Genomic DNA, 23,987 nt, shown 5'->3' on the forward strand with positions numbered 1-23,987 from the left:
ACACAATGTACACAACACCCTGTACAATTACACATTACACAATGTATATAGACACATGACAGTGTTCTCTATTGCTGTACTCGCCCCAAACACAGAATGAACAGCAGCAATTCAGTTCGAACAGCGACTACTTCCATGCAGAACCTCAAAATGCAAGTCTCACGGAGAAAAACTGTAAGAGACTAGAACGACTGAAAAGAAACCAATGGCCGCGCAGCTGTGGCTTCAGCAACACTTTGTGATGCTTTTTAAAAAAGAAAGATGTAAAAAGAAGAAACCTCCAAAGTGTATCAAGATCAAACTGTTATCGCACGTGCACGAAAATTCCTGCATAACCTCCGAGCAATGACCATAGACAGAAGGCTTGTTGTTGGATCATGCCACCAACGTCGCATGGATCCAGCTACATAAATGAAAAGGAGAAAATGCTAATTTAAAAAGGAGGCAATAATTCATGATGGTAATGTGGTTCCCCATTCTAGAAGTCCATCGCAAGTATTACAACAGAACGGCATTTATGGGAGTGGCGCACTTAGGTATTACAATGCTTAGTGACAGGACGGGGCTATATTTGTGAATGAATTCCACTCAATGATGTTAGAAGAAACGGAAAAGGCAATTATATGTACACAGACTTACAGGCACAAGACTTTATGCCAGAGATTTCTCATTGCAATGTTTCTCGAGCTGTTTGGAAAAATTTGGAGCGTGCCTTGAAGATGAAGAGCTGAAATTTTTAAGCGGGTGCACGTAACTTTCTTCACACAATTTTTTTACGCAGTTTAACTTCTGTATATTTTTCAACTTTACCAGTCGTACATATCAATGATTACAACAATTGAAAGTTTGATTCTACGAGGCACGTTCGTCCGAAAGATGGCGTGTTGATGTTTGACAGGAGAGAGTAGGTTATATTGAAGATCTTAAATTTTCCCAAAGTGTCGAATACAGCAGCCTCACTGTTTTGCATGCACACTCGCCTGTACCAAACGCCACTTGTGCCAACCATTGGTCTTGTTACGAAGAAGCCATCGGGTAAAGAAGCAAAGTTTTAAGGGTCACTAAATCACCTAAAGATAAAGTTCAGTTGCGGCACTATTGTTCGCCGTAGTCCGAATCGTAAACAACCAGTTCAGCTCCGTTCCACAGGCCGAATTCCCCAAAAGTCGGTGGGTCGGGGTCCTCGCGCGTGGGCTGACAGGGCACCCGTAGCTCCGTGTCTTTTATGAAGATGTTGAAGTTGGTGGGCGCGTCTTGTTGAATCAGAACATAGTAGTGTAGATACTGCGCCGATTGAGCACCGGGAGAAAGAAAATAAAAGAACAAATGTTAAAGCAATGTGAAGGTAACGCTGCTGTAAAAATTATACCTGTCTTTCAAATAAATAGACATTTTGTATAATGCTAGTAGTACTGTACCACACAGCACAGATGTACCTAGAAAATTGAACAGGCTCCCATTAGTTACATTAGAGGTCGAAATTCATAGCTGAATCATTGAGAGCAATTTGGTATCACATCATTACAGATATTATACAGAATTCTAACGGTCCTTTAAGCAGGCACCGAACAGGACTCGACGGTGGAAATCATGTTCATCTATTTCTTCTGACCTCCCTCCCTTCCCCCTTTCCTCTCAAATAAAGCTTCCTGCACTTAGGGGTACTAACACGAAAATTTCCAGCTCCTTTTTTTCTTTTTTTTGCGTCAAATGAAAGGCTATATCCTAAAGAATTTAAATCATGAACTGCGAAGCATGAGTGCACTCTGAAAAAGTTATTATTGTGTGTTTTTTAAAGGTAGCTTTAGTTTCTTGACGTCATTACGCATTATGAACTTCTCGTTGCATGCTCATACAAGATGTAGTAATGTTTCCAACGCCCCTTGACACCATGGCTCCGTTGGTGATGCACGATGGGCCATTTTGACTGTTTCGATATGACGCACAAGCAGACATTTTGGAATTTTCGGTGCCTGACGTCGTCACAACTTGCGAGACTGAGGCGTGAAGTGGCCAAAATTAGCACTCTGGCCTGGCATCAGACTAGTGTCGGCGCTGACAGGTGCGCTACGGGAAAATTGATTTTATCAGCAAAATAAAATACCTCATCAGCGTCTGCCGAGCTTCACCCTTGCTCAGAGCTGTCTCTGTATACAGGAGATTTGTATGGTCATGTGAAAACACCTTCGAAAATTGCCATCAGTACCCCTCTAACATGGTTTTGGATAGAATTGGCGACTAGTCCACCTTTAACCAAGCAAGCGACGATGCGATGGGGTCATCATACCACACCATGTTGTGACGTCACAATGATGCCACCAATTTTAATCCTCGGTGATGTTATAATGATGTCAAATTGTACCGTGATAAGACAGATGCTTGGGCTAGTTGGTGATTGGGAATCAACATATTTGCACAGTGCAAGACTATCAGTAGTTATGATGTAGCTACAGAAGAAGAGACAAGGACAAAAAGAGTGCCTGTACTAATTCTCTTTTTCTTGTTTCACGGTCTAGTGACGTCTCGTCAACTGTCACTTTTCTTGTTTGATGAGGCATCTAAGATTTTCTGCCTTAAACAGTAAATATTTATGTTGAGCCAAGGAAACTGAAACAGTGATCTGAACGTAGCGTCACATAAAAAAAAAGCTGGAAAGTACCAAGGAAGTGCAAGTGGGAATAAGTCCCTTTAAACGCGCTGTGCAAAAAAAAAATTAACATACACCTACCATAGACTCCTTTTAAACGAAACCTCAAGGTACCAGAAAAATTTGTTTCCTTCAAGAGGAGTTTCGTTTATTGAGAGATAAACGGGGGTACAATGTTCAAATAGGAAAACTCATATAATAGGGGAAGTTGAAGCAGCAATTTCACTTAAGAGAGTTTCGTTAAACGCAGTCTACTGTACCTAATGTCAAGAACATGCAATTATAGCCTCAAAAATGAGATCTTGGTTCGCGTCAGGTGCCTTTTGCAGGCAGGAATATGTAAGACCGGGAAGCATTGGGGCATGATTTTTTGTTCAGCGCAATTCTATGAACCCAGCAGTATGCAAGAGTAGAAAATGAATGTATATTTTACTCTGACTGCTTTTGCAGAAAGAAAAAAAAGAATAGTTAATGAAATTCATGTTAGATTAGTAGGTGAGACGAGCTGGTGCACACATTAGTCGAATTCAAATCACATACTTCTGGCATGTTTGTGCTATTAGCAAAGCACAAGTGACGAACAAAGTAAAAAAACGAGTTCTTTATGTTAAAACTATACAATTTTCTTTGGGCAGTGCGGAAAAAAAAATGCGTATTTTGCTCCTACCACCACGTTTGCAAAAACAACACACACCTTGAGCGAGTGGCTTAGCAGGAACCTTCGCTGCAAAAGTCTTCCTGACGGCTCTGGCAGCTGGATGGAGAGAATTATGCTCCAAGGGTCGAAAATGTGTGGCTCTTCAGGTATCTGGTCCAGCAGCGCACTCTTCATGGGCACTAGGCTTTACGAGGAAATAAGCACAGCTAAATGTAACAAATGGGTTTGCTTCTTTTGCACTGCATGCGTCACGCAGGTTGTCCACCTTATGCACCAATTCACCTTACAGAAACCTTGCAACACTTTTTGAAAATGGTCGGAAAATGCTTCCAACTGGTTATAGACTGTCTTACCAACTACATATGAATGCTGTTTTTATGGGCTGTTAATCCAATGCTTTCTTATTTATGCATGTTGGGATGTCAACTAATACATAATGCCATGAAATATTGTATGCACCAACCCAACCATTTGCATGCGTAGGCGTCAATCGAAACATTTTCTGTTTAGTTATAAAAATGCAAAACAGACAGGTTAACCGCCCTCTATGGCGGCGCTGGAACTCCTCCGTTGAACAGTCAATCGTAAGGCTCCTACAAACATGTTTGCGAAACTGTAAGTTCAAGGATGTGGCGAAAGGTTAGACACGAGCATAAAGAAGTAGAGAAAAAAGGAATGCCAACTGAAAGCTGTGAGTTGGCTTTTTTATGTCTCTTCTCAATTCTAAACTTGGACCATGTCTTTCAAGTAACAATACCCCAACTCACCCAACTTACCATACTATCGAGCTAAGCAGTATAGATGTATTTTATGTTGGTAAATAGCGGTACGCACCGTCGACATACTGAGGCACTTGTAGCGACGTCACGACGCGTGGTGTTCACCCAGCCCAAAGATCGCTGCCATCCTCAAAGATCATGTGAGAACTGGCGAAGCAGCTGCAAACCTGTCTCACAGCAGAGCGCATCGGGAAGACTCCCGCTTGAACACATGGGGAGCTCCCCGATCCACTGTACTCAAAGGCAGCTTTGCAGTTGCCGTGCTAGTTGTCAGAGTTGTCAGGGCGGTGGTGAGATTCGAGCTGGGCGGACCTTATGTGTTACCTCATTGCTAAAAGCGCTTCAGTATGTCGACGGGGCCTACCACTGTTTGCAAACGCGGAATATGTCTACAGGTCACGGCATGCTCATCGAGACTAAAGAAGAGAGGAAGAAAAGAAGAATTGGGAAAATCGATTGGTCAGGCAATAAACACCGATAGTGAAGCAATTGGATTCGAAACTACGATGTGAAAATGCTTTGTTTAGATGTTATTGACAAATAACTATATTACTGTTTTTGTATTTAGTTTCTGCCCATCCTAGCTTTGACCACGGAGGTATGTAGTATAGTGTACATAAATAAAAAAACATGGAAAGCCGTTGCAGGGCTTCTCAATATGTCTCGCTGACTGGCAGTCACGTAATCAGGGTGAATCACCAACGGCTCGGTGGCTTCTAACAATAGTGAGGAAATTTTCTTTTTACCTACGGCTGCTTTTGCCATCTTCAGTAACATGAGAAGTCCCACTTAATACAGAACCTCTGTACGCACAAAATTATACAAAGTTTTCATGAGACGTCACAGACAGGTTTTCTGCACTGGGGGCTCTAATATGGCGGCCACCATGATATTTTATCTTTTTTAAGGCCAAACCACACAAACGCGTTGCAGCGTGTCAAAGCATGTCTTTTTGAAGGGGCGCCACTCGATCTCTTTATGGAGAGACAGGGTACAACTACTAGAAGTTGCGCTCCCTCCCTTTCCATACTGAGAGTGCGAGGCGCCGTGTCAATAAGGCAGCCAAAAGGCCACGTGCTGACACGCTCCTACGCGTACTTGTGGTCAAGCCTGTAGTTAATGTCAGTGCAGAGGAGGGCACAGCATCGTTCGGTTAGCTAGCGAGACTTCTTGCCGTCAATGCGTTCAATGAGGCAAGAAGCTAGCAAGACTTCTTGCAGTCGATGTGTTCAAAAAAAAAGTAGTTCCACGTTCTTACCACCAATAATTAAGTTTTACTATTGTTACTACGGCGAGAAGTAATTGAAGACATTGTGTGCCTTACAAACGAAAACGCCATTGAACGTCTGTTATTATGCGGCTGTATAGCTTGGTTTTCATGTGACGTCACATACAGTCTCGCTACTCTGGGTATAACACAGTGGCGGCCACCTGGCCATTCAGTGTCAGTGCAGGATAGGACACCTCAGGGTCGTTCAGTGCCCGCGTTCTTTTGTGCTCAGCCCGCTTTTTTTTTGTTCGCGAGTCATGCCAAAGAGGACCACAAAGAAACGCGAGGGTGCATTGGCACTACTCCAACGTCACGCGTGTTACCACGAAACGCGCGAAGTTATACGTTTTGCTGGTCAAACTATTTGCATAGCTTCCACAGCGTTGCGCTTAATGTATGAAATGAAGTATAGATGGGAAGCATCTCTCGCCAGGGTCAATGTCCCGCGGCGGCGACGTCCACCTCCCACTACGCAAGCGCAGCTTTTTCACTTCTACTCTCCCCCTTCTCGCCTGCCAACATATGCTCACTCCCTCCTTTCCTCTAGGCATTCCTTCCCTTGGCCGTGCCACCGCGCACTCCCATCCCCTCCCCGTTTCTCTTCTCCGTTCCCCTGTTGTCGCCTCGTAACATCGACGGAGGAAGCGTATGCTAGCGAGTTTTATTATTATTATTATTATTATTATTATTATGATTATTATTATTATTATTATTATTATTATTATTATTATTATTATTATTATTATTATTATTATTATTATTATTATTATTATTATTATTAATATAATTATTATTATTATTATTATTATTGAAAAAACTGACCGCTAGCGCTGCACAACAGTTCCCTGGCCCCCCTGTTAACAAAAAGCGGACTACGGGTCTTTGTACAATTGAAATATCGGTTTTAATGAAGTGAATGAGAATAGTTGTGCAATAGATTTAGTGCTCATAATAAACCTTTATAACAAATTCTTTCGGACATAACAAACCTATTTTTATGTGAGATGTAAATTTGTTATAGCGATGTATGAGTGTACCCGATGCAGAGCGTGCAAGTAACGCCGATCTAACCCTTATATATACGTACCAGCACCCGGTCTATCTCCTTTTCTACGTCTATCGGATCAGGCTGCTCATCGGGCCCCAGCCACATCCTGTCGTTAAGGAGGTCGACGCGCTGCGAGCCTTGGTGTTGCTGCTGCTGCCGCCAGTTCTGCCTCGAGGACTTCTCGAAGCTGCGCACATTCGTCAAGGGAGAGCGTCAACACCACAGAGAAAGAAGTATGTTCGACGAAGGAAATCTGTCGAGCCATAAAAACACGCGCGAAAAAGGCTTAGCAACAACACGACACACATGGCGCGTTCGGCGGGGTGCTATATGAGCCATCGTTTTACCTGTGTTCCAGAGGAGTAAATACCGTAGTTTTGTTAAGGCACTGGCGTACGGCCAGGGTGACGTGGAGGGGGGCGGGTGTCAAAAATGTTTTCTACCGACGATTTCCAGTCTTACATGCGCATACACAGGCACGCGCACAAACGCACGCGCGAACGCGCATAAAGTACATTTGAACACTTACCTCCTCCTCCCCCCCACTTTAAAACATAACTATGGCAATGGCCCTGACAAAAATGGTACAGACAAATCATTTTCGAAACTGAGCTTACTCGGTGATACATATCTCGATCCTGTATACGAGATGATGATAATGAAAAACATTTATTATAAACGAGAGAGGTATGGGGCCAAAGCATGACCCCGCTACATGGTCGGCGTCCTTAGTCCGGGACACCGCATGACGAGGCCCCTACTCGCGCCCGTCTCACCAGAGCCCGTTGAGACTCTAGTGATGAGCAGTTGAGGAGGGCAGTCTCCCATGCCTCTCGGGAAGCGGTAGGGGAAGGGGTAGGTGGGGATTTTTCGGACATGCCCATACCATGTGGAAGATATCACACGTCTCCCCACAGTGTGGGCACCGCCCATCTGTGTTCGCATCGAAATGTTTTAGGATTGCAGGACAGAGTAGAGTACCTGTCTGCAGGCGCCTTAGAGTTCGCTCTTCCGCCTTACTCATCCCCTTTGCAGGAGCCGGGTAAAGGCGGTGAGTGTCGCGATAATAGGTCAGAATTTCTTTGAACCGCAGCAGCGGTGTATTGGCCTCCGAGTCATAAGAGCCAAGGTGAGGTGCCCGGTGTATAAGCGCTCGGGCGGCCGCGTCAGCGGCCTCATTACCTCGTAAGCCCTGATGGCCAGGAGCCCATACGATGCGTTTCGGGGCTGGATCAGCGAGAGCCCGTTTTAGAATTTGGCTGGCTAGGGGGGATATCTCTCCTACCAAGTAATGAGCACATGCTTTCCGGGAGTCCGTGATGATAACTTTCGAGTTGGGGTCCGCAGCAGCAGGCGCTATCGCGACTTCATCAGCGCGTTCTGGATTTTGTGCTCGGAACGAGAGCCCATTGACATGCTTTTCCCGGTGAAATCCCGTGGGCGAAGGCCCTGCTATATCTACGTAGAATACACCAGGTCGGGAGCCGTGTTGCCTCTCAAGCGTCCGAGCCCGCGCCTGTCTCCTGCTTTCGTGCGTGTGCTTATCCATGTTACTGGGGAGTGGAGAGACCGAGAGCATATGCCGCCACAGTTCCGGAATACGCTCCGCCTACTCTGCAGTGCAAGTGTGCTGTATATGTAAACAGTTTAGCAGGCGGCGCCCAGGAGCCGTCTGCACGAGCCTCGTATATTGAGTCATAAGGTGGGCCTCCCGCAACGCCTGGTAGGAGTTGAGCACACCTAACGCCCTCAGTTTGGCGTTGGAAGTGGCCACCGGGAGATCCAGAGCTCGTTTAGTAGCCTTACGAATGATGGCATCTATTCTTTCGTCTTTTTGCTTGTTAGTGCGAAGGTATGGGACGGCGTAGAGGATTCGGCTAGTCACGAAGGCATGGGCGAGCTGAAGCGCGTCCCTGCCCCGCAGACCACCCCGCTTGTTGGAAATGCGGTGGATCATGCACCCTACCTGTTCGCCTATTCTCTTGAGTTTCGCTATAGTGGAGTCCGGTCTGAGTCTGTGGTGAATGAACAGGCCCAGAATCCGGAGCTCCTCCACCTCTCTGATGGGAACCCCAGACAGGGAGATGTGTATGGCTGACTTATCTCTTGGCTTCGCTCTAACGTGCAGAAGCTCTGATTTGTTCGGAACACATTGGAGTCCACAATCGTTGGCATACGCCTCGACCATGGATGCGGCCTGCTGAAGGCGTTCCTGCATTTCACCAAGGCTCCCTTCAGTGGTCCAGATTGTAATATCGTCAGCATATACTGCGTGTTGTGTGCCTTCCACCCTGGCCAATTCGCTTGGAAGGTGCATCATAGCAATGTTGAAAAGGAGTGGTGATAACACTGCTCCCTGTGGGGTACCCCGTGTTCCGATAATGTACGGGCCATATTCCTCGTCCTCGATCCGATTATGTGCCTGGCGTTTAGAGAGAAAATCTCTGACATATGCAAAGGCCTTAGCCCCGCGATCGGTGGAGCTCAAGTTAGCCAGGATGATGCTGTGTTTAACATTGTCGAAAGCCCCCTTCAGATCAAGGGCGAGGATGGCTTTATCATTGTGTTGCATACTTATGGGCTGTATGACGGCCCTATGGAGCTGGAGAAGGACGTCCTGTGCAGACATGTGTGGGCGAAACCCAAACATGGTGTCTGCAAAGAAGCCCTTGCCCTCAAGGTATGGGGAGAGGCGATCCCGTACCATCGTCTCCATAAGCTTGCCCGCGCACGAAGTCAGTGATAATGGCCTCAGATTTTCCGTATTCACGGCCTTGCCTGCTTTGGGGATAAAAGTCACGAGTGACGTTTTCCATTCGGAAGGGAGCGCACGGCCGTCCCAGATCTCGTTCATGTATTCCAATAAATGGAGGTAGGCTGTGCCAGAGAGGTTTGCCAACAGCTTTACTGTTATGCGGTCCAGCCCCGGAGCCGTACCCCTGCGCATTTTAGCTAAAGCCGCTTTAAGGTCATGCAACTCAAAACGGGCATCGAGTTGGTGGTTAGGCTTACCAGAGTACGTGTACGCCGGCCCAGGCGGGTCCTCCGTACGACAGAGATACCTATCGCACAGACATCCGCAAGCTGTGCCGGAGTGCCTTGGTACCCTTGCAGAGCTCGCCGGAGCTGCTTCTGCGCCTCCCCTCTCGTTTGAGAGGGGTCTATGAGACTGCGAAAGAGACCCCATGTCCCCTTCGAGCTCATCTGGCGAGCTACGGCGTCGCAGCGGGCTATCCAATTTGAATCTGAGAGTTGGGCAGCATACGCTGCAGCCTGTTCCGTGAGTTGGGCTGTGTATACGAGACGGCTCCTAGCAAGTGTGAATCTGCGTCAAGGTCGCTATTGGGTATATATTTGAAAAGGAGTCACACGCAAGCTGAAAATGACAGAAGGAGCCTTTTGGTTTCATTTCAGCACCAAGTTTGCAGCCTAATAGAAAAAAATGATAATATGTATAGATTTGTAAGTACTAAACAGTAACACGACATTGAATAAGCAAAAACGAAGTATAATGAACCCGATCCTCTTGCTTAGTCTCCAAGCTACCGGTACGTAAGTTTCTATTTACAGACCACCTGCATAGTTTGTCTCCAATGGCTCGATGTGCCAAAATAGAAATTAAAAGTAGCCTGAAAGTAGGCAAGGCACCAACCAGAATTTTTCGTCGCCAAGTAGCCGGTTTGACGCAAAATAACCACAAAGGACGACCCTGATCTCAGTATAGGTCGATCAAACAGATATTTTGTTCTGATATAAAAGTAATTTTTTAGACCTCGCACGTGCTGCCAACGACACTAGCTTGACGTCACGCCTCAGTGTCAATTCTGGTGACTTGTCCAGAAATCTATTACAGTGCAGTCAGGTACCAAAACACACAAAAAGACCGCTTACGCGTGGCCCACGGAGCGGAGCAGCCGTAAAAATGCCACAATATATTGCGCAATGAGGGGGGGTGGCAATTATATTGTATGTTCGTGCGTATGTATACAGGCAAGCAAAATATAAGACTTTCGGTGGGGGGGGGGGGGGTGTTGAAACTCTCCAGCGTCCCCTTAGCGACGACCATCACATGTTGTGATGTCAGCCTGCACTCAGAAAAGAAACTTACATGATGATGTAATCATTACTGAATGACGCAATAACGCTAACAAGTACACTTCTGTAGGCTACTAAGGGCTTGTACTTTCAGTTAACGCAAAAAAATGGAAATTTTCCTGTCAGTAGGCCTGAGTTTATGGGGAGAGCTGGTAACGGCCACTGGAGGGACTGAAATACGCACCCGAACGAGCCACACCCAATGAACTCGTCATTTTAGACGTCCACGTGTAAAAGATGGTCACGCGTGCATCATTAAAGTAGCGTACTTCCACAACACAATGAAGCCCCTAATTAAGGCTGCTATGGATACGTAGGAGTCGGGCGAATACACCCTTCCTACCTCCCGTAACTGACGCCTCCATGTTGTTCTTTTATGGTCGCCAACTACCGAATTATCAGAAATTGCGCTATCTTTCTCAGTGACTTCAGGTCTGATACGTGCTCCAGATCTGTTGTTGAAAATGCCTCGGTACCTCTCTTTTTCGGTCTGACGGCTGACCGACGAGAGTATATGATCATCTCCAAAGAGAATACAAGCCTCTCTAAAAGGGCCCGTGAAGGGGAACTAATACACAAATTTCAAATGCCGTGTCTATTTTATTTTTGCGGCAAATGAAAGACCAGACCCTCAAGTGCCTAGAAATGGTGCTGCTAATTGTGAGTGCAGCCTGAAAAACTACTTAGAGTGTCTTCTTAAAAACTAATTCCGGCTCCTCCTCTACCCTGATGTCACAACACGCAGTAAGCTTCTCGTCAACTGCTTGTGAAAGATATCGTGATGTTTCCACGACTGCTGGGTATACCATGGCTACATCGGTGACGCACAAACTACCATTTCGAATGTCTTCGTGACACACACAAGCGGCCATTTCGGAAGTCCTGGTGCCTGACGTCATCACAACTAGCCAGACTACTGCGTAAAGTCACCAAAATTCGTATACTGTAGCCCGACTTTAAGCTGGTGTCGATGTCGGTAGGTGTGCCACGGGAAAATTGACTTCAATTTTGATATAATATATTTTACAAGCATTAGTTGAGCATCACACTTCCTCAGAGCCGACTCTGTATACAGGAGATTTGTATGGCATAGTAAACTCGCCTCCAAAAAAAGTGTCGGTCAGTAATACCAGAGAGTTGTATGACGGTGTACACACCACCAAAAAATAGTGTGTCAGTACCCCTCCAAACCACCTACAGGTGGAAACTTAGATGCGGCGCCACAGTTGTGCACCAGTCTATGAACGATCCCCCACAGTGGTCTAGCGGCTAAGGCACTCGGCTGTTGAGCCGCAGGTCGCGGCATCGGATAGGGGACACGGTTGCTGAATTTTCGATGGAGGCGAAAATGCTCGAGGCATGTGTGCTTAAATCTACTACGTGCACCTTAGAGAACCAATAGCATCGAAACTTGCGGAGCCCTCGACTACGGGTTCCCTCATAATGTTGCGGTGCTTTTAGAACGCTTACCCCAACAATTCTTACATTAGAGAGTTTTAGTACAGCGTACGCTGCGTACGTGGCGGCGTTGCGTACATAAGGACGCCACGTTCTGCGTAGTGCACATGCGCAGTCCGCAATGCGCACGTATCGCGTTATGTACGCAGCCACTACGTACGCACGCATGAGGTGCGTGCGTGCGTACGCACGAGCTGATCGCCCCGCTCTCGAACAAGTTTGCGACAGCGCGAGACTTCGTTTTGCAAAATGGCGGCATGGAAGGCTAGCACCGACCGGCTCTGTGGCTTAAAAGATGGCCATAATCTGGCTATAACACTTGGATTGGCTCACATTGGCTGTCAACAACACGTGCTTCTATTTTGATCTACCAGATGACGCAACACGCTTCACGCTCGTTACGTACGCGGGTACTACGGCGTACTAAAAGCCGATTAGTGGCAAACAACGCCACGTAACGCAAGGCGCTTGCGTGATGCGTACGTAGCACCATTCCGCAGTACTAAAACTCTCTATTACCTGAGTCTACGAATGAACGCGTAGCAGTTTGAAAGTTTCGAAACGGTGCCGTAATAGCGCAGTTACGCGTTTAGGTGAACGAAATGTTGCCCTTGTTCGTTTTACTCTATGAGCGAAACGAATTCGTTGGTTCTTCTTTCGTATTCCCCGAATTCTCCTCTTAACCATACGAGCTAAGATTAAGAGTGGCAAGTGCGTTTAACTGCAAACAGACAAACAGGTTTGTTTCTTTGCTTAATTTATTTCCCCACTTTTTTAAAGGTGCCCTGACAGCGAAAGATGAATGAACATGTGTGGTTTAACGTCGCAAAACTACAATGTGATTATGAGAGACGCCGTAGTGAAGGGCTCCGTAAATTTAGACCCCCTGGGGTTCTTTAACGTGCACCCAAGTCTGAGCACCAAACCTACAGCATTTCCGACTCCATCAGAAATGCAGCCGAGTACCTAAGCCACTAGACCACCACGGCGGTGCCTGACTGCGAAAGTTTGGTTTGCGAGTTTTTTTATATTAATTTACAGCTTTGGGTCTGGTAATTGCGAAATTATATCGTAAATGATCTAACAGAACAATTTTGCGCCAGTTCGAAACGCTCGCCTAATTGATAATGATGATGGTGATTTGAGGCTGATCCCTTTGTATCGGGCGGGCCAGATTAATCTGCCTTAGCCAGAGAAAAAAATACTTAAAAGGTGAATAAACGAAAACACTCCACTGGCGTACACGCCCTGTATCAGTTCGTGTATGTGTAGTCTGCACGCCTTCAATTTTCAATACCACAAGAAACCAGCACCCCACAGCGGAGCAAAGCCTGAAACTACGTGCGCTCAAGGTTCGATGACGCTGAAACACGCTGTTTTCAAATAGGTGGACCCGTGGACTCGCTCGCTGGATTCCGTGCCGACCGGTTGTGCCCTCGTGATCTCTGACGTAAGCGTAGCTCTGGCCGACTGGGCTCGCCGTACGTCATCTCCTGACGCCGATCTCCGACCACAGCGTAGCTTCGACCGACTGGACTTGCTCTACGCCATCTCCTGACACCGACAAGAGCTCTCGTAAGTGGTGCCCCGTCCTCGGACTCCTGTGACCGTGTTTCCATCTTTCCTATCTCTACTATCCCCTCGATATGTCGTCGCTCTCTCGCTTACCGCATCTATTTCTCACGCTCTATTCTTATACTCATATCCTCTCAATCCCTCCTCACCCCCATCCCTTGTGAGCTACTGTTGAGGTATCGCTCCCTGAAGCAGACAGTTACGGGGCTCACTTTTATTTTCGTTTCCTTTCTTATAACATTAACACTTCCCCCGGTCGGTGAAGAATGAAACGATGTGGGTGCTTTAAGCACGTCCCCCTCAGAAAGAAAGAATAGCAGCCTTGGTGTAAGTGCACTAAACCACCTCGAGAGCAGCCCAACAAAGCGAAAGGGGGGACGAACAATAGTCCTCGCCGGGTGCCAGTCGGGGTACTGTGCACGCCCCGCAAGTGTGCTTGACCTCTAAGTGATTCTAAGAGAGGAAAAAGAAAAGTGAGCCCCGTAACTGTCTGTATCACGGTGCGACACCTCAACAGTAGCTCACAAGGGGTGGGGGAGAGGAAGAATTGAAAGGATAGCAGTAAAGGTATAAAGAGAGAGAGATGCGCTAGGCCAGCGAGCGAGGACATATCGAGGGCATAGGAAAGATAGGGAAGATGGACACACGGTCACAGGAGTCCGAGGACGGGCCACTTGCGAGAGCTTTTGTCGACGTCAGGAGATAGCGTAGAGCAAATCCAGGAGGTCAGAGCTGCGCTGTCGTCGGAGATCGGCGTCAGGTCCGCAACGTCACAAAGGGATCCCCTTTGTACGTGAAACCACAGAAAATGTAGATTGTGCCCGCATACTCGCAGGTGCACACACCCTTACTTTAAAACCAAATTAACATATCTTTTAGGCAATGCTCGCCGCTGAAAATCGGTCAGATGTGGCTCTGCATGCCGGACTATCAAACAACACAAGCATTTCGAGTTACCAAATTCGGTGTCAGCGTTCCTTCAAAAGCGGTCTGAGTTTGAAAATAAACTTGTCGCAACCACTCTTTCCTCTCTGTCTATCCTCCCTTCCTGCTTCCGCATTTCGCTTCACGCTACAAAAAAAAATCTTTCAAATGCGTCACCAATAAGGCCACTTTACAACCCTCGCCAACACTAAGCTTTTTTTTTTTTTCGCGTGCCCACGTCATCGTGACGACATTTGCACGTTCACTTGAAAGCTAAAAGAATTGTCGGATATGGTTCAGGGACTCTATAACTGTCAAGCAACTTACATATGACATTTGAAAGATAGATCTTAAACAGCGGAACTAGCAAGGGCCGTCTTTTCTTTTGCCCCTTCTTTGCGTCCGCACTTCTAGTGCTGCGTTGTAAACCAAGTTCACGATGAATCCCAACCAACTGGCCCCTATTACTGTCCCTCCCAGCCTGAACGCAAGTGGGTTGTCGAAAACTCCATGAGCCCACTCCCCTGACTTAAGCTCGTGCATTTCCTTGCACGTCTTTATCAATGCTTGATGGGCCTGAACGCGCTGTAGCGCACAGCTTTGCATTGCCGAATGGCACACACATGAGTTCACTCACCGACTGCGTTTTCTCGAATGACTGCTGCGACTGCGGCTTCGCTTCCGGCGGGATGGTGCAGTCTTGTCCTCTGTGCGCCTGGGCACAACAGTAATCAACACACACTAATTAGGACTGAAACAGACCGTTGCGACAGTGCAACGATTGCACTTTCGAGAATACTAATCAATACCGCTTGTATCAATTTTGGGGTTGAAGATTACGGCCACGAAATAATCATTAGCATTAGCACGCATTCTCTGTCTTAAACAATTTTTGCTGAATAATGAGGCTCTCTGGCCACCTACACTCATTCGTTTCAATTTAAAGGACCCGCGAGTTCTCGGAGCATGGCGTTCTTTTGTGCTCTCTCCATTTGATTCTGTGTGTGAGCCGAGCCAAGGGGGATCATGCAGCAACAATGATCGTTGGAGGGCCAGTTCGTAGATACAGTGCTAGAAAAGGCGCGTCCACACGGATTTTCTCAGCCAACTGAAGGTCCTAATGGGGCGGCCATGCTGGTGTCGATGCGAACTATACCTACAATTCATTTTCGGAGAAGCCCGCCCTCTAACGCGTAGCTGGTGTCTGCAGCCATTTTATTCCGTTCCTATAGTTTATTTACAAAAGCACACACGGTTAAGCACGTTAGCCGGACAACTTTTAGCAGACAAGGTGCGAGCAAGACGCGTGTACGCAAAGCAAATAGAGTTTGAGTGCCGGGGACCCCACGCCGCTTGAGTATACGTAGGCTCTAGTGTTCTTTTGTATACTTTTAGCTGCTACACCCACAAAGGAAAGCACAAAGAGAATCACTACGTAGGAATAGCAATTTTTTATTTACTTCCTAAAATGCAAGTAGGTGCAGAGGCCTTTGTAAGGTGTATGAAACGCTTTTTGCTTTCTGTATCCTTTTTCTTGCATTTCAATAAATAAATCAAATTACTACTACGTCGGGGACGCCTAAATCGGGGCCGTAACCAGGAATTTTTTCGGGGGGTGTTGATGTGTGCGACGGCTGACTGTTGCCACTTGTGGTCGATGTGATGGCACGTGCAGTGGTGGTCCAGCGAATCTGGGATTTTGGGCAATTTTCTGAGCAGGAAAATGGCTCTTTTGTAACAATTTAGGAGCAGCCACATGAGCATTTTGTAGCAGTTTTGTAGCACACAATTGGCGTTATGGATCAGTTGGAACAGGATAAAATCGAAACGCATTACATTTGGTGCAGCTTTTCACTAACGCACAGCTGTTCGGTACTTTAGAGAAAGTAGACACAAGCAAGATTGACACGGCACTGCCATTTAGCTTGAGTACACACCACGGGAAACCATGGTATGTTGCAAACTGACTTTGTTTGCGTACGTAAATATAACGCTTTTACACTACTCAGAACAGTTTAATGCAATAAAACCTAATACAAAAGTGACTAGAAATAGAAAAAAAACTCTTTTGCGCTGTCGGCAATCAGAAATTGTCTAGATGTACAAAGCTGCATCAAGATTGTGAATAAATTCACTATTCAGACGTGCCTACGTGCACCATATGAGCTTTATTTTTTCGGTAATTGGCTAGCAGACGCACGCGCGTAAATGTCTTTCCTTTCTGTCAAGGCTCGCACATAACTGGATGGCTCTTTGTTGAGCAAATATTTTATAATGATTATTACTGTCTTGTTCACAATGTAAACGGCTTCAACACCATAAATAATGTTTGTTTCTTTTGTAATTAACCAATTACATCTGTATGTACTGTTTATGCACAGTATTACTACTGTATGACGTGAAAAAGTAAGTGTTTAAAATAAGTGGTGAACGATTTAGAGTACTCGGTACTCTACTAAGGGAGAGCAGGAAGGAGAAGTTTATTGACTTCACGGCTACAAAGGGTGCATGTACAATCAGGAAAGCACCACTACCGAGGGAGAGGGGGGGAGATTAGAAAAAGGGGGTAACGATTTAGAGCACAGGGTACTCTACTATGGGAGAGCAATAAAAACACAAGTCCACGCGACATGTACTGAGTCCAAGCGATTCCAGAAGTATTGATAGCCCTCCTTTCGGGAACGCAGCTGGGGCCGGTAGGAGGCTATGCTGTAGAATGAATAATTGAATTTACGCGCCTTTATTTATGCGGCGTACAATTTTTTTAGGTGTGCGAGGTAACGTGGCGTAGGACTTTTAATCAATGATATTAGAAAAAACAACTCGTTATGTACATTTCGCATAATATGCAACCTCAACAAGGCCTAATATACAAGACCTCAGACTGGGTACCAAGTTTACGTATATTGCCAAATGAGCTTGAATGTATCTCCGTGTAAGTAAACATGTTAGACGCTCATAATAGCCTCGGAGTTTTTCTTTAAGTGCATTAAACACGTGCATGACGAAAGGTTAGTAACTGTGCGCAACAGGTAGTAGCTGCTGCAACCTTTAAGCATCTACTAACGTATGTAGTAAAATGGTGGTAAAAAGTTGGTATTGACCAAAGAAAGTTAGTAACAGCTGCTGTTACTAGCTTTTCGCTCGTGGTTACAAGCTTTGTATTTGCAAACTTTTCTTTAAGAGTGTGCGAAGGACACACGAAGCTACGGCTGCCAAGAGCAGCACGACACACACGTCAGCTAGATGGCAGAGCCCGAAATGGCAAATAGATTTGCTTTGTTTTCTTTTTGGCTACCAACGCGGCAGTACACGTTTACAAGCATGATTCGATTCACCGAAAACCCATTTGGGCCCCTGCAACACAATCACGGGATCGTTTACACTTTACGAACGCTCCATGAAGAGACCACACTTACTTGCTTTTTATCCGAACCAAGGCGCTTTTACCTCGTTCAACGCGCCCGGACGAATGCGCGGGAAACTGACAGGCAAGCAACAAGCCAGTAGACAAGCAAGCAAGCCGATAAGAGCTTAGAGTTTCCCACAATACATACTAGAGGGAACTCTGGCGCTAGTGTCTATGGGAGCTGCAACGCACGGCGCTTCAGCGAGCATGGGAATGATGGGTAGTACACACATTTGTCTAATATGCATACTTCTGGCCTGCCTTTGGCTACGTGTGTGTTCATGTGGCTTGTAGCTGTTTTCTTACAAAACAAGTATTAGCAAATGTTCAGTGGTTGCGCTTCACCATTTTACTTTTTTAGACTTACTTTCCAAATTGGCTCACGAAGTTCAAAAGCATTCAATCTTTATTTCAAAACAAAACCGAAACACAGCAATAAACGAAGCCGCAAGTACGATTCCCCGCCGCAAGTACGAAGACTAGGCAAATGTGTGTACTACCCGTCATTCCCATGGTCGCTTAACGATCGCAGCGCCAGGGTGCCCTGTAGTTAATTTTGAGAAACTCTATGGATAAGAGTAGAGGTGTGCGCCGGCGCGCCGCCGCCGCCGACGTTTTTCATCATCGCAATCGGCGCGCCATTTATGCGCCAGCACTGACTTTTCAAAAACTTATCTTGTACAGCACCAAAAATATTTTAGAATGAATAAAAATGGGAAAAGTATAATTTTTGGTTCTTATCTGGAAAACAGTGCAATAAAAAGCAGTATAAATGCAAAAATATTCAAAACAAAGAAACTTCAGAATATACATTTTGAAATTAAATGATCCAGAAATAGTATAAATAATAATTAATGTTGTAGGAAGTGTTTCTATTCACATAGACAAAGAAAATCGGAACCAAGCTGCTGCTTCATTGCTCCTACCATCCTGTGAAGCATTGCTTGGTTTTTCTTCAGACGCAAGCAAACTCGTACACTTTTCTCAGTTAATTTTTGTTTTTTTTTTTGCAATAAAAACCTCCAGATCTTCAAATATAGACGGATACCAGTGATTAACACCTCTATACACCAGATGTCCAATGAACTTCGCTATTTCGTCTAGCATAACCTCTTTCCATGCATGGCATGCGGCGATGGCGTAGTGGTTAGAGTATCCGCCTCGCATGCAAGAGGTCCGTGGTTCAAATCCCGGTACCGCGCAGTTTCCAACCGAATTAAAAAAAATCCGCGTGTTGATGGAACTGCATTAAGAGGCCTGGGGTGCGGCCTCACCGGCAAACACCGCCGAGAACGCACTCCATCATTAGAGAAGGATTGGCCACCCTGGTGCAGTATCTGGCCACTACCTCCCACATGCTTACGTCAAATAACTCACGGCCCTCAGTCCCCAGCCGCTACGAAGCAACTGACCACGGCGGCGGTCAGATCTGCAACGCAGCAGAGGGTGCTAAGAATCTCTGGATCTGGACAGGCCGCCATTGGAACCCGAACTTGGCAACGTTTAACGCTAGAACCTTATCTAGTGAGGGAAGTCTAGCTGTACTATTCGAGGAGCTAGAGAGTGTTAAATGGGATATAATAGGGCTCAGTGAGGTTAGGAGGACAGATGAGGCCTATACGGTGCTACAGAATGGGCACGTCCTTTGCTACAGGGGCTTGGCAGACAGAAGAGAACTGGGAGTGGGGTTCTTAATTCACAGAAACATAGCTGTAAACATAGAAGAATACTATAGCATTATTGAAAGGGTGGTAGGTATCGTAATTAAACTGAATAAAAGATACAAGATGAAGGTAGTACAGGCTTACGCGCCTACATCCAGCCATGATGACGCTTCAGTTCAAAGCTTCCATGAAGACGTGGAATCGGCAATAAATAAGGTAAAAACACAGTATACTATAGTGATGGGCGACTTTAATGCAAAGGTGGGGAAGAAGCAGGCTGGAGACCAGGCAGTAGATTATGGCATCGGTACTAGAAACACCAAAGGAGAGCTACTAGTAAAATTCGCAGAACGCAATAATTTATGGATTTTGAATACCTTCTACCGAAAACGAGAAGACGGCAAGTGGACATCGAGGATCTCTAATGGCGAAAATAAGAACAAAAAATACTTTATAATGACTGCACACCCACGAATCGTACGCGATGTGGAAGTGGTTGGCAAGGTACGATGCATAACCATAGGTACGGTACGGTATCGAATTCGCCTAGACTTGAAAAAAGCACGGCAGAAACTGATACGCAACAAGCCAATCAATGAGCTAGCACTCAGAGGGAAAGTACAGGAATTCAGAGTGTCCCTTCAGAAAAGGTACTCGGCTCTTAGTGAGGAAACCAACCTTAGCGTAGATACAATGAATAATAATCTGACGAGTATCATTACGGAGTGTGCAGTGGAAGTTGGAGGCAGGGTAGTAAGACAGGACACTGGCAAGCTTTCCCAGGAAACGAAGAACCTGATTAAGAAGCGTCAAATCATGAAAGTGTCAAGTACAACAGACAAAATAGAACTGGCAGAGCTTTCGAAGTTGATTCATAGACGTAAGGTATGCGACGTAAGAAGGTATAACATGGAGAGAATTGAACACGCTCTGAAAAACGGAGGAAGTGTCAAAGCATTGAAGAGGAAACTTGGGATAGGCAAAAGTCGGATGTATGCACGAAGGGACAAAGAAGGCAAAATAACTACCAATATGGATAGGATAGTTAAAATAGCGGAGGAGTTTTACAGAGATCTGTACAGTAGCTGAGACAACCACGACCTTAATACTATAAGAACTAGCAGTAACCTAGATTACACCCCACCAGTAATGATAGAAGAAGTCAGAAAAGCTTTGGAGAGCATGCACAGAGGCAAAGCTGCTGGTGAGGATCAGGTAACATCAGATCTGCTGAAAGATGGAGGACAGATTGTGTTAGAAAAACTAGCCACCCTGTTTACGAGGTGTCTCCTGACGGGAAGAGTACCAGAGTCTTGGAAGAACGCTAACATCATCTTATTACATAAGAAAGGAGATGACAAGGACTTGAAGAATTACAGGCCGATCAGCTTGCTCTCTGTAGTATACAAGCTATTTACAAAGGTAATTGCTAACAGAGTAAAGAAAACATTAGGATGCAATCAACCAAAGGAACAAGCAGGATTTCGAACAGGCTACTCAACAATTGACCACATTCATACTATCAATCAGGTAATAGAGAAATGCTCAGAGTATAACCAACCACTATACATAGCCTTCATAGATTACGAGAAGGCGTTTGATTCAGTAGAAATATCAGCCGTCATGCAAACACTGCGGAATCAGGGCGTAGATAAAGTATATATAAACATTCTGGAAGAAATATACAGGGGATCAACTGCTACCATAGTGCTTCACAAAGAAAGCAACAGAATACCAATCAAGAAGGGTGTAAGGCAGGGGGACACAATTTCCCCAATGCTATTTACTGCGTGCTTACACGAGGTTTTCAGAAGCCTAGAATGGGAACAGTTAGGGATAAGAGTCAATGGAGAATACCTTAGTAACCTGCGCTTCGCCGATGACATTGCATTGCTGAGTAACTCAGGGGACGAATTGCAACTCATGATTACGGAGTTAGACAAGGAGAGCAGAAAGGTGGGTCTTAAAATTAATCTGCAGAAAACTGAAGTAATGTACAACAACCTCGGCAAGGAGCAGCGCTTCGAGATAGGTAATAGTGCACTTGAAGTTGTAAAAGACTATGTCTACTTAGGGCAGGTAATAACCGCAGAGCCGAACCACGAGATTGAAGTAACTAGAAGAATAAGAATGGGGTGGAGCACATTCGGCAAGCACTCTCAAATTATGACAGGTAGATTGCCACTATCCCTCAAGAAGAAGGTATATAACAGCTGTATCTTGCCGGTACTTAGCTACGGAGCAGAAACCTGGAGACTTACAAAAAGGGTTCAGCTTAAATTGAGGACGACGCAGCGAGCTATGGAAAGAAAAATGGTAGGTGTAACCTTAAGAGACAAGAAGAGAGCAGAGTGGATTAGGGAAAAAACGGGGGTTAAGGATATCATAGCTGAAATCAAGAAGAAGAAATGGACATGAGCCGGGCATGTAGCGCATAGACAGGATAACCGCTGGTCGTTAAGGGTAACTAACTGGATTCCAAGAGAAGGCAAGCGGGTTAGGAGGAGACAGAAGATTAGGGTGGCAGATGAAATTAAAAAGTTTGCGGGTATAAATTGGCAGCAGCAAGCACAGGAGCGGGTTAACTGGCGGAACATGGGAGAGTCTTTTGTCCTGCAGTGGACGTAGTCAGGCTGATGATGATGATGATGATGATGATGACTGACTTATCACAGATTTGTCTTCTTTTTCATCGTGATTTATAGCTTCGTTTCACATTTTATGCAGCCAGTAAAAACCAGGCTTCTTAGTTATCTTCATCCAGCTTCAGAGACCGAGAGTACCACTATGAACAGCGGAACGAGTTCGGCGGCCGCTGCATGAAATGACATATTGGACGAATTGACAAAAAATAAATGTAACAGTTACAGTAAAACATAGACACTGCCATCTTAGGCTTGGAAGCAATTTATCTGTTTTTTGTGCCGTAATTAGCTATGATTATGGTGATACGACGTTGAAGGTAATGGCCCAGCGTTTTGATGCGTGCGAGTTCGCCATAGTACAATTCGAATATTCATACGGATGGAAAACGGCATCATTATCTGTCCAAGATGGCAGCCTATAATTGTGCCCGAAACAGGGCGTACGTAAAGAAGAAATGAAGTGGTAGCAGTGCAGCACGAATGCAGCGCGTTAGATGAAGGGAGTAGGAGGAATAAATGAGGAAGGACATGGAGGTTAGGCGTTAGATGAAGAAATACACAAAATCCCGAAGTATGAAATCGAAAGGGAGAAGTTTAATGAAGATTAAAAGCGTCGACGCATAATACATCCTCGAACCTACTCAGGGTATATCAGCACCTGTCCGCGGTGTTAAAGTTGATAATTTTCGAGGATGACCACTTATATGCAGCGTCTGAACATGCTGCAGAAAATATTAACCATCTGTTTTATTTTTTAACTTGTCTGTTTGTACCGGCTTTCTAGGACATTGGATACCCGGGATGAAAATGCCAAGGCAGTAAGATGGCAAGAGAGAGAAAGGAAGGCTGGGGGATTAACCATATCTTGGCATACGGTTTGCTGCCTAGCACTGAGGGTTGAGAAATAGGGGCAAGAAAGGGCGTGTAGAGAGACAGAAAAGAAAACGCATGTGCACTCAGGAGTAAGATGGCAAACTCAACAGAGTATTTATTACATTCTGTACAGACAGGGCGAGAGGTCTCTTGCGAATGAGCTGGGTGGCTCACTATAAAGTGTACGTTTTGACTTATTCAGGGAATGGGTCCAGAATGCGCTGTTGAATCACGAGACACACACACCATTTCTGACGGTGCCGCTCGCACTCGCTCAAGTCAAGGTCTTTGATTGGGGCGTGGCCACCACACTGCACCTGTGACACCAAGAAACCATTGTGGTCGTCTCGTCGAACGTCTTATGGTGTCGGAATGCCACCTCACTTCCCGGCTAAGATGGACAGTACACGGCGGATAACAGGCTGGCAGCCCTTCGGTGACTTGTTTGATGAACAAAGAACGCGGCCCTCCCCCGTCGGCCCAGGCGCCGCGCATAACAACGGCTATCCAATGGTGAGAAGAGGCGTAATAAGCTTGCCTGAGACCACCAGTTTTAAAAAGAACAAAACAAAATTAAAAAAAAAACTTGCCAGTAGACAATTTACAAAAGACGGCTGGATTCATCAAAAATGCAGAGACCGATATTTGAGCGACATGTCATATATGACATAGTTCAGCAAACTGGTTTTCATCACGTAACTTGAACGGACCTACTGGCACTGGGAGAGGTTAAGAATGATTGTCGCTGACAGATGTACTTCTGTTGCGAAGGTAATGCTCAGAGTCAACCAAATAAAACTTAACATTATATTCAAGTCTTGATAAAAAAAAAAAGTCAAGCTGGAAAGCTCCTCAGGTGGCCAAATAATAAATTACTTCACCATACTTTATGAAGAAGTAATTTGCCAATAAATAATGCAACCGCTGTTTAAATGACATTCA

At 45.7% G+C, this 23,987-nt stretch overlaps 1 protein-coding gene across 1 annotated transcript; it reads right to left on the reverse strand.

Moving 5' to 3' along the window:
• Positions 1 to 1,095: 1,095 nt before the first annotated feature.
• Positions 1,096 to 3,479, reverse strand: LOC142817519 (FAS-associated factor 2-like). Its single transcript, XM_075894543.1, has 2 exons — positions 3,342 to 3,479; positions 1,096 to 1,284 (listed from the first exon to the last, which is right to left on the reverse strand). Exons 1-2 carry the CDS (start codon positions 3,477 to 3,479, stop codon positions 1,096 to 1,098), a joined length of 327 nt encoding a protein of 108 aa, XP_075750658.1.
• Positions 3,480 to 23,987: the final 20,508 nt, after the last annotated feature.

The sequence above is a fragment of the Rhipicephalus microplus genome, chromosome 5, assembly GCF_043290135.1.
Source record: "Rhipicephalus microplus isolate Deutch F79 chromosome 5, USDA_Rmic, whole genome shotgun sequence".
NCBI lineage: Eukaryota > Metazoa > Arthropoda > Arachnida > Ixodida > Ixodidae > Rhipicephalus > Rhipicephalus microplus.

Coding starts and splice junctions, on each gene's coding strand:
- LOC142817519 (XM_075894543.1), bottom strand. CDS start 3,479: ATGAAGAGTGCGCTGCTGGACCAGATACCTGAAGAGCCACACATTTTC. Junction 1,285..3,341: donor TGCTAAGCCACTCGCTCAAG/GTGTGTGTTGTT, acceptor CAATCGGCGCAG/TATCTACACTACTATGTTCT.